This window comes from Osmerus mordax, chromosome 1 (assembly GCF_038355195.1).
Source record: "Osmerus mordax isolate fOsmMor3 chromosome 1, fOsmMor3.pri, whole genome shotgun sequence".
NCBI classification, from domain to species: Eukaryota; Metazoa; Chordata; class Actinopteri; order Osmeriformes; family Osmeridae; genus Osmerus; species Osmerus mordax.
The window spans coordinates 22,807,192-22,817,890 of record NC_090050.1 but is presented as its reverse complement, the minus strand read 5'-3'; the positions used below and the strand labels follow the sequence as shown (position 1 = coordinate 22,817,890).

The 10,699-nt window shown below is 44.4% G+C and overlaps 2 protein-coding genes across 2 annotated transcripts; both read left to right on the top strand.

The window, feature by feature from the left end:
* The first annotated feature begins 222 nt into the window (after window positions 1-222).
* Window positions 223-1,797, top strand: LOC136952075 (ciliary microtubule inner protein 1-like). The gene is made up of 4 exons (XM_067246755.1): window positions 223-278; window positions 844-925; window positions 1,313-1,411; window positions 1,642-1,797. Exons 1-4 carry the CDS (start codon window positions 223-225, stop codon window positions 1,795-1,797), a joined length of 393 nt encoding a protein of 130 aa, XP_067102856.1.
* A 1,716-nt stretch (window positions 1,798-3,513) lies between these two features.
* On the top strand, window positions 3,514-8,246 carry chmp4ba (charged multivesicular body protein 4Ba). The gene is made up of 5 exons (XM_067241441.1): window positions 3,514-3,841; window positions 7,002-7,179; window positions 7,322-7,436; window positions 7,764-7,890; window positions 8,022-8,246. The coding sequence occupies exons 1-5, from the start codon at window positions 3,658-3,660 to the stop codon at window positions 8,084-8,086; spliced, it is 669 nt and encodes a 222-aa protein (XP_067097542.1). The 5' UTR covers window positions 3,514-3,657; the 3' UTR covers window positions 8,087-8,246.
* Window positions 8,247-10,699: the final 2,453 nt, after the last annotated feature.

The window sequence follows — 10,699 nt, the reverse complement described above, 5'->3', positions numbered from 1 at the left end:
TCATCACTCAGGTCTACCACATAGACAGGTGTGATATGTTAGTGAAACTTCAGTTAGCATTCATGTTACCACGGATACACAAAAGGTAAGTGTCACAGCACTACGTTGCTATGGTTATTGTAAACATATCTGTCAGTATAGATTACACTCACTGAAACCTGATCTGTTAGAGAGGGAGACACGCTTGCTCACACACACACACACACACACATTCTGGCACAGATGGCTGCCGCCTCAACAAGCAAACCTACTAACTCTGTGGATCAAGATGAAATCTGGTAAAAACCTTTTTTTTGGGTGGTTGTTCATCTATCAAAAGTATTCCTTCAAATACAGTTTATATATTAACAAAGGACATTCCCGCTAAAAGATTTCTGGATTTATCTTTCTGATAAATTCTCCCTTCACTTTTGTTACAGCATGTGGAGTGTAACTGAATTGGTGATAATAATGATGATGATGTTTCTGATCTAAGTGTTTTGTTGGTCATATCACTAGTATTCTAGTGTGTAGATGTGGGGACAACCAAGTAGTGCTGTTTTAGCTGTAGGAACGAAAAGTTAGCAGTACACTTGATGCAGTAGTAATGGTGCTGTTTGATGTTTGGCTGTGCAGTGTGAGCAGTTACATCAGAAAGGTAGTGTTACTAAATATAGCTCATTACAGTAACATTCTCTCATTATTTACTCAACTCGTTGTTTTCTCATATTGGTGTTTGCCTCTCTCCTCCTCTCTCCTCGCTCTGTGTTGTAGACACAGACTCAAATACAATCTGTCTGAAAATGATAGTTTCTATTACTCTTCTGTTCATGTACAGAAGAAAACACTCTGTTACTGTTCCAGGAAGTCACATGTGAAGGTGGAGCTTGAGTCAGCGAAGGGTTGGCCTAACAAATGGGGCTTCCTGACAGAGTCCTACCGAGAGGTGAGACCATTTCACTGGAAGCCTCGCACACAGCTCATGGCCCAGCTCTGCCAGAGTGGTCATGTCATTAAGAAGCTCAAGGGACTTCCACTGTGCTTCCCTATTTTCAGGCTTTCAATAGCTAATTGGTCTCAGACAGTTGCAGACAGTGTGTGCATGTGTCAGGGTGTGTGTGTGTTTCTGAGCATGTGTGTGTCAGGGTGTGTGTGTGTCTGAGTATGTGTGTGTCAGGATGTGTGTCGGGGTGTGTATATGTCAGTGTGTGTGTGTGTGTGTGTGTGTGTGTGTATGTGTCAGTGTGTGTGTGTGTGTGTATGTGTCTGTGTGTGTGTGTGTGTGTGGTGAGTTAACCCTGTACCCACCCTCCATCTGCCGGTGTGTGTTCAGGCTCAGAGACAGAGTCTCCAGCTGAACAAGACAGTCAAACTGGAGCTTCCTCTGCACCTTAAGACCCGCCCCCCGACCCCACCTGAGAAGTACATTCAGGTCAATCAGATCACTGCTGTCTGTGCGCTTGGTGTTTCTAATGGATGTGTGCATGTGTTTAGTGAGTGTGTTTTGTTTCTAGTGTATATGTTTATTTGTGTGTGTGTGCGTTTGTGTGTGGTGTTTCTAGTGTGTGTGTTTATTAGTGTGTGTGTGTGTGTGGTGTTTCTACTGTATGTGTTCACGATTGTGTATTTACATTTGGTTGTAATACTGAGGTCTGCCTGCAGGTGGACCCATCTCCTCCAGTTCCCCAGACCTCACAGGCTCTGATTGGCTGGCGTTCGTCGGTCTCTGAGTTGCAGCTGGAGCGCTACGGGAAGGTGCATCGTGTGAGGAAGAGCTTCCTGAAGGAGTTGGGCTGGTCCTTTGACTCCTGCAACTGATTGGCTGATCCCACACGCTGCCCAATCCCTCCTCCACATCCCGGACCCCTCACCCCCTCTCAAACGCTTTCAGCACTGCCACCCCCACCCCCCCCACCCCCCCACACCTTCCCCCACCACCACCACCCAAACACACGCCCTTAGATCTGTGTCAGTCATTCAATACAGTCAACCTTGTTTCAATTTCTACTTTCTGCTCAGTCTCCTTCATGTTATCTAAGGTGTTGAATCTAACGATCTAAGGTGCTGAACCACTCTCCTTCCCAGTTGTCCATGGAAGTGTGTGTGTGTGTGTGTGTGTGTGTCCATGGAGGGGCTTTTAGAAGAAGTTGTTGTCCTCTTTTCTATGGTATAGGCTCTCAGCTATACTCTTGAACTCTTGAATGTTCTGCACAGGAAAATCATATGTTAAAAGGACATTTGATATTCGTAGATCTTCCCCCGAAACTGCAAAAACTTTTTTGGTTTTTAAGTGAATTTTTGTCTCTGTGTACAGTATGATCTTAGAAATACCTATTAGATTTTATTGATCTTTGACGCCAAATTGAATTTGTTTTGTTGACATGGAATCCGCTGAGCGTCTGGTGTGGTAGTTTTGAGGGTGTGTTGAGCTGTCACTTTTTACACGGTGCTACAGCTGCACTGACATTCGCCACACACACACACACACACACACACACACACACACACACACACACACACACACACACACACACAGGCATGCAGACAGGTGGGCACAGGCCCATAACCAGCGAGTTTTTGTGACATCCAACCACAGATAGCTCTTAACATAGCTTGTGTTCAATATTTAGAGCAGGGTAACATAATAAATAAACAATTGTGAGTTTTTTTGTTGTTGACCTAGGTCCGAACTTCAGGTATCTCATAGTTAAGTAGCACAGACAGACAGACTGACAAGCAGACAGACAGAGAGACAGGCAGGCAGGAAGGCAAACACCCAACACCATGTGTGACATGCTTGACTAGTGTTACCCTCTGAGCGACATGCAACACTATCAGGCGTGTCACCGCAGTACAAGATGTCAGGAGCAGGAGGGTTGTGAGAGTTGAGGAAAGAGAAGGAAGGGTCATTGCCTGTGTCCAGACAAGCTTCTACTCAAATCAACTTTCCCTGCCCTCCTCACAAAGGGGTTATTGAGACTGGGTCTGGGTTATGTAGTTAATCTAAGTTAATTAGTTAGTTAATTCAATCTAGTGAAATATTTTACTGTTGATTGTTTTTCTACAGGTACACTCTTGCACTCTTGTGGGGAGATTCATGTTGTTCAATTGTAACTTGTTTAACTGCAAGCTCTTATGGTTCTTCCCTTTCCACAATGTATGCTTCATGTTTTGGCTGTTCGCAATGTTTGGGGCTATCTCGTTGTTATGATCAGTGACCTGTGCTCTTTTGTAAAGCTCTGTCTTGGAAGTGGCTTTGGATAAAAGCGTCTGCTAAATGCATAAATGTAATGTAAATGTAATCTCGGTCTTTAAACTGTCTGAGACATCTATTCTGGGTCCTACCGGAAATATATTAACTAAGTTGTAAACAATTAGATTAAAATGTACAAATATATACAAATATAAAGACTGGCTAACATTGAATTTACACGGACCAAATGCCTTTCGATGGAACTTTTGAGCACGTCATAGCGTGACTCACGCTGGTGTGACGTGCTGACATCACGAGGCCTGGTGGCTGGAAAGAGGAAGGAGAAATAACAACAACAGCAACGCCGCTGGACCTGGGCGGGTGACAGCGAGATTTGAGTCGTCAGATTAGTTATTTTCAGTTGTTTATCTCTTTAAATAACAATATACGTTCCAGTCACATCTACGCCTGTTAATAAGTGCAATATGTCGGTGTTCGGAAAGTTATTTGGAACGGGGGGCAAGGGGGCGAAATCGGCGAGCCCTCAGGAGGCTATACAGCGACTTCGGGACACAGAAGAAATGTTGGCGAAGAAACAAGAATTTCTGGAAAAGAAAATCGACCAGGAACTCCTCACAGCGAAAAAGAATGGGACGAAAAACAAACGAGGTGATACAACTTAAAGAGTTGGCCGTATGATTGGTGAGATTGTTAGCCTTCAAGCTGTGTGCCTGGAAGAGGAAGAAGGAAGCTGACATAAACCTGATAGCTAATATAGCGTTAGCTAGCAAAGTCCTCGACTTCACTGACCTATACTGCCTAGGTGTTTTGACCGAAATTACAGCAAGTCAGTCAGCACGGGGTGGCAAATGATCCAGAATTGTTGACAAATGCATGTTTTCTGTACTATAGTGCGGAGAATGAACATGATTTGTTATAAAATCACTATTTATCTTATAAAAAGTAGCCAATCGCCATTTCCAATTCTCAAGAACAAGCTGATTTATGGGTTACTGTAGTCAATAAACTTGACAAGCGTAGTTGTTCGCTAGGCTCTCAAGGGAGCTAGCAACTCAAAAGCAGCCCATAATGGCGAAAGCCGCAACCTGCTAGTCAGGAAAGTCAACGGCACTTCTAAGAAAGGTAACGTGACGGTGACAATCTAGAAGTATGTGACAATGCTCACTGTTCTCTAAAGCCTAATTATGTAGGCTACAATGGGAATGACTCAATGAGTGAGGATAGGCCTAGTTGCAGGCCTGCTTGTGCTGAAATGGTTCTGGTTACACTGTTTATTCCCCAGACAAACTCCTAGCGGGCTCAGTTGTCACACAGAGACTCCTCTTCTAGCAACCTTGCTTAGTCACCACACCCAGAGACAAGTATCTGTGACACAACCATGGGATCGGCAACCAGTGATAACAGCCCAGAGCCTGGGAGATTCAGGTGTGGGAGGGGGGAGAGAAACAGGCAGGCGGGCACATTTCCTAAACAAGGTTAGAGTAGCAGGAATAGGTACAGTAATGCATTCTGAGGAGCTGGTAATAAGATTCAGACGGAATAGATATCAGATGCTGCGTTCATGTGGCGATAACCTCTCTGAAGGACAGAACTGGACCCATATGCACTGGTGGTGTATCTCTAGATAGCCTGTATCATCCACGATAGCCTTTTACGATAATCTGTGGATGAATTCATTAACAAGACAGTGTGATTGTGTTACATCTGTAATTCGATCTGTAGTAGTTCATTAACTACTTGTTCATGCCTGATGGAGTAGAGGCCAAATGTATTGGAAATGCATGTATGCATACGGAGCAACCTATAAAATCACTCTGTCGAGTTTTCTGAAATGGACAATACCCAATTGCTGTGAAAGTACCAAGTCAATGAAAGGAATAGTTAATACATAGGGAGTCAATTGGATGAGCGGTTAGAGAATCGGGCTAGTAATCAGAAGGTCGCCGGTTCGATTCCTGGCCGTGTCAATTGACGTTGTGTCCTTGGGCAAGGCACTTCACCCTACTTGCCTCGGGGGAATGTACCTGTACTTAATGTAAGTCGCTCTGGATAAGAGCGTCTACTAAATGTAAATGTAATACAAGTTCAAGACAAAATCAACGTGTTTATTATATATATATAAGGTGCAGGTGTCTGATACACTCAAGTTGAGTATCACAGAAGACTGGACAATGAATACAGGAAATCAAGGGAGTTAAATAGTATCACAATATGGGAGGATACAAGATGATTAGCATAGCCTTCGCAGGCACAGAAATAGGAAACTGCATGCTAGACAGCTATTGTTTAGGTCTTTAGATAGAGCTCCTAGAAATGGCCTTGTCACTCCTTCTATTTTCCTCGTTCAAAGTTGCACTTTGGTAATATTGTGACCTCTGACATACACTAGTGTAACAGGCTTTTCCTAGTCGCACCTTACAAAGAACTAGCTTATGGCTATGCAGGCATAAGAAAACTGCATAATGACAGTTTATCAATGATACAAGAAACATAACTAATAGATAAGCATATTTCTCTCCTGGACACAACCAAGGGTTATGTGTTCATGAGCTTGATATAGCAGGGTATACATCAAACATTGTTTATTAAATTCAGAGCATTTCAAACAGTGTAAAAATAATAAAGTAATCATTATCTTTAATTATTGTTAACTGATCTGTGGGTTAAGACCTCTTCACTGCACAACTCCAAACAGCAATAATGAGTCTGGTTTCCACGTCTCAATGAACCGACTCTGAACAGCGAGTCAGTGATTGCTTCGTTGTGAGGAGGAATGTCGAAGGCAATTAAAAACCGTAATCAAAACAAAACAAAAGCAGAACTAAAGAGAATGTGAAACTGAGGTTTTGATGATCGACGAGGAGAAGTGTGCTTGGTCTGGTGCTCTCACAACTGTTTCTTGCAGTTCTTGCATCAGTGTTGCTCCCACAATCTCCTGCTCTTCACTGGGTTCGATCTCGAGTCCTATTGACGTCTGAGCAGAGATGAATGTCAGTGTTTCCCCTAGGTTTACATGCATTTACTCTACATGGTCGTCCAGTCTTCACCCTACTTGCCTCGGGTGAATGTCCCTGTACCTACCGTAAGTCGCTCTGGATAAGAGCGTCTGCTAAATGACTAAATGTAAATGTAAATGACATGCCGTCGTGTAAATAAGATAAATAACATATAGTTTGCTCTTTTATTGTTTAATAAAAGAGCAAGATATAGACCTGTTTTATAAGAAAGGTAACCTTAAATGACTTATTTTGTGTTCGGGCGCTATATATATAAATACAAAATCAAAAAAATCAAAATATATATATTTTTAAATTATTATTAACTTGACCTTCCAGGAGGGGCGGGGGGGCCGTTGGGGGGGCGGGGCTAATATAATGGTATTTACCCTCTCCCACGCTTCCTGTTAACCAGCCACAGGTACGCCGTCAAACGGTGCTTGACTGTGTGTTCCCTTATCTGGCAGTGAAGCAAGGACGTCTAGTGGCATGTTGTGTTAGTTTCTGGAGACGGACGACTAGCTGAGCACAGTGTTGTCATCACAGCTCCAGGGTACTCCCAGGGTTTTAGCTTAGCACTACACTACCCAGCAGCCTCTGCTTCTGATGAGGCTGAGCTGGTCAACCCTGGTAACAGTCAGGTGCTGGTCTCCAACCGCTCTGCCTCTTTTGTCTGTCCTGCGTTGTTATTATTATTATTCCTTATTATTTTCCAGTTTCAGTGTCCATCTTTTAATCGCTCCTCCCTCCATTCCTGACTCTTCCTCTCTCTCTTTCCTCTCTCTCCCTCCCTCTCTCTATCTCCTCTCCAGCTGCTCTTCAGGCGCTGAAGAGGAAGAAGCGATACGAACAGCAGCTGTCTCAGATCGACGGCACGCTGTCCACCATCGAGTTCCAGAGGGAGGCGCTGGAGAACGCCAACACGAACACAGAGGTGCTGAAGAACATGGGCTTCGCTGCCAAGGCCATGAAGTCTGCTCACGAGAACATGTAAGAGGCATTGTTCGGCAAAGGTGTATTTACATTACATTTGTGTGTGTTTGTGGGTGAGTGTATGTGTGGGTTGGTGTATGTCTGCGATACTTCCTGTCTGTCTACTATACTGAACATCAAACTGTGTGTGTGTCCTCAGGGACATAGACAAGGTGGATGACCTTATGCAAGACATCACAGAGCAGCAGGAGCTGGCCCAGGAGATCTCCGACGCCATCTCCAAACCTGTGGGCTTCGGGGAGGAGTTTGATGAGGTGAGACACAGCTGCAGCCACAGCAGAGAGGGCAGGAAGAGTTCACATACCCAGCCAATCAAAAGCATAGAAGACAGGGAGAGTTCCCATCCCAACCAATCAGTGGTAGAGAGGGCGGGACTTGTCCTTGTTCCAGCCACTTGGAGCTGCTGTACATTTTTCTAGTTCCAAAAGGAGGCAGAATTGCTCCAAAATAGATATACTACTTAATCAATCATATTCAATTGTAAAATATAATATGTCCACACCTCGCTAAATATTCTCTATGTCCAGTGCCTAGCTTACACAGTGTTGTTGCTAACAACAATGTTTGTTTGTTCTGTGCAGGACGACCTGTTAGCAGAGCTGGAGGAGCTGGAACAAGAGGAACTGGACAAGAACATGCTGGAGATTGGAGGAACCGAGGACGTTCCTCTACCAAACGTACCATCCACCTCCTTACCTTCCAGACCAGGTAACACACACACACACACACACAATGGTACATAAGCCCCCATATAAGACATGTATTTTTATATTCTCATATGTGACCCTTTCCTATTGTGTCCTGTGTAAATGACTCTTAACATGCTCTTATTTCATTAGCCAAGAAGAAGGAAGAGGAAGACGAGGATGACATGAAGGACCTGGAAGCCTGGGCAGCCAACTAGACCTGCTTCAACACCTGGCCTCCAAACAGCTGGCCTCTGATTACCTGGCCTCCAAACACCTGGCCTCCAAACAGCTGGCCTCCGAAAACCTGGCCTCCGAACACCTGGCCTGCGAACACCTGGCCTCTATAAGCCTGGCCTCTGACACTCCTGATCTCTAAAACCTAGCCTTTACCAACTAGACCCTTCGTGACTGATGGGTAAAGACAACTTCACTTTCAACAAAGACATGCTGAACACACAACCCCTGAACACCCCACCTTGTCTGGAAGCTTCCGTATTCCACCCATCTATGACCGGTTCTGTCCAGTGTAACTAATATCGATATAGTTAGATTCTGTATTTCAATTTAGTGTTCATGTTCCCACATAATAATTGTGTTCTTATGGTTGGTGTAGCACTACCAACACTACACGGAGTTCATCCACAGGAGTGTCAGGGAAGCTGGCTGTGACCTCCATCCACAGGTCTATAGGTGTTGAGCTCTGCTTCTGGCTTTCTTTACTATATCAGGAGGACATTGTGTGTGTGTGTGGCAGAGAGAGTGTGTTTGTGTGTGTGTGAGTGTGTGTGCGTGTGTGTGTATGGGGGAAATCCCCTTTAAGGGTAACTCCATGATGTGTCATCGCTCTTTGCCTCTCTGGGTGATGGTTCACACAGTTCTTTTATTTTAGCCAAGTACCTCCAACCACTTATATTCTGCAAATGTTAAGACAGTACTCTAGTAAAGAGTTTATACTGTAGCTGTTCATATTGTGAATGAGTGATTTACTGTGGTGAGTGCATGAATGAGTGACTATGCGCACCTCTGTGAGGGTGTGCATGTGAGTGCACTGTTGCTTATTCTCCTCCATAAGAGACATATTAACACTAGAGGGCTCGTGTGTTTATCCCAGGTGATTTGGTTCGTAGTTCATAGAGCATACTTATGCTGTGAGTGTGTGTGTGAGTGTGTGAGGGTGTGAGTGTGTGAATGTGTGGGTGAGAGAAACAAAGTAGTGATTGTATTGGGATGAACATGTACGGTCAGTTATCCTCTAACTTGAAGGCCTCGCTGACCCGGGACGCCCCTCTCCACCGCTCCCCCTCTCTGTATCATAGTTCACCTCCCTGGGCAGAACGACGTTTTCTAGTTTTCTATTTCCTGCCTGCTGTAAGGCCTGCGGTCACAAACAGGCTGGTCTAGCACTGACCGGCGGCCTGGGTGCAGTTGCTTACCTCACACATGCAGGTGCACAACTTGCTCCTCCAGATGAGGAAACAACATCAGGAGTGTCATACCTGACGTGTGAGAGTCCACCGCCCTCAGCTGGGGCTGGTTGTGCATGTAAGCACTTCTCTTCTCCTGCCTGATGTGTGTGTGTGTGTGTGTGTGTGTGGTTGTGTGTTCACACATGGCTGTGTGTGACAGCTGAATTCCTGTTCTTTCCCCTACTCATGTTATCATGGTACGCATAAATTAAACCCTTTTGCCAAATGACTTGCGGTCTTCATTCTCCCCCTTCACACCTTGATGGGCTCTGATTAGCTCAGACACTGATGACATAACCAGGGGAATGCAACATTACATTTACATTTAGCAGACACTCTTATCCAGAGCGACAGTAAGTACAGGGACATTACCCCGTGGAAAGTAGGGTGAAGTGCCTTGCCCAAGGACACGTCATTTTTTGCATGGCCAAGAATTGAACCGGCAACCTTCAGATTACTAGCCCGATTTCCTAACAGCTTAGCCACCCGACTCCCCTGACATAGTTAGATGGGATGTATAACCAGGGTGTCTAACATAGTAAATCACAGACCTGATATTTTGACCAGGAACCTCAAACTTTGTACTGGTCACAGCTAATATTATGATCAAAGGGTCATCTGCTTGCCTGAGGTGCTGTGGGTCAAACTCCACATAGGAGTCTGGGTTTAGGGTTAGGGTTGGGCAAGGACTATAATCACTGATGTGTTTATAAACCCAGGATTAAGTGAGGATCTTTCTAACAACATATTGAGAGAATAGTCGGGTACATATGTCTAATTCGTGGTCGTATCATGAGGCCTGTGTGATGTGTCTGTGTCATAGCCTACTGGTCAAAAAGAACATTTAGCATATGAAAAAGTGGTTGATAAAATAAGTCTCCATGGTTACACAATAAAATGTCCATCAGTAGTTTTGGTAAATTAAGTGATCAGTCACCATCCAACATTTATATATATCATATATTCACAAATATTTTGTTTTCTGTAGGCCCAATCTCACATCCAGTCACAGCAAGACTCGTGCATAACCCCAGACTGCACACACTGCTTCTCTGTTTAGTTTTGCTGCTGAATAGCTACACAAAGTATTTTTTCTCGTAATTGTAGTGTTTCTCCCAATGCAGCCAGCAAACAGTTTGTGAAAGATAGAAATGAGCGACACGGAAAGGCTCGTGATTATATTTTCAAACGTAAGCCGACGCAAACCCCAGACGGCCTCAGACCGTTTTATCAGACTGTTGTACAAATAAAGACAAAATACCGGTACTGATCCTGTTCTGATCGGTGTTGTCTGGACAGTATTTCCTAAAATCTCATCAAAACTTAATGACGGGTAGCTTATCTTGTATCGTCTATCTTGAC

Bases quoted from the DNA above. Each gene is read 5' to 3' on its own strand.
- LOC136952075 (XM_067246755.1), top strand. From the start codon at position 223: ATGGCTGCCGCCTCAACAAGCAAACCTACTAACTCTGTGGATCAAGAT. The intron at 926-1,312 runs GTGAGACCATTT...GTGTGTGTTCAG, and splicing joins TGACAGAGTCCTACCGAGAG to GCTCAGAGACAGAGTCTCCA. The intron at 1,412-1,641 runs GTCAATCAGATC...GTCTGCCTGCAG, and splicing joins CACCTGAGAAGTACATTCAG to GTGGACCCATCTCCTCCAGT.
- chmp4ba (XM_067241441.1), top strand. From the start codon at position 3,658: ATGTCGGTGTTCGGAAAGTTATTTGGAACGGGGGGCAAGGGGGCGAAA. The intron at 3,842-7,001 runs GTGATACAACTT...TCTCCTCTCCAG, and splicing joins TGGGACGAAAAACAAACGAG to CTGCTCTTCAGGCGCTGAAG. The intron at 7,180-7,321 runs GTAAGAGGCATT...GTGTGTCCTCAG, and splicing joins AAGTCTGCTCACGAGAACAT to GGACATAGACAAGGTGGATG.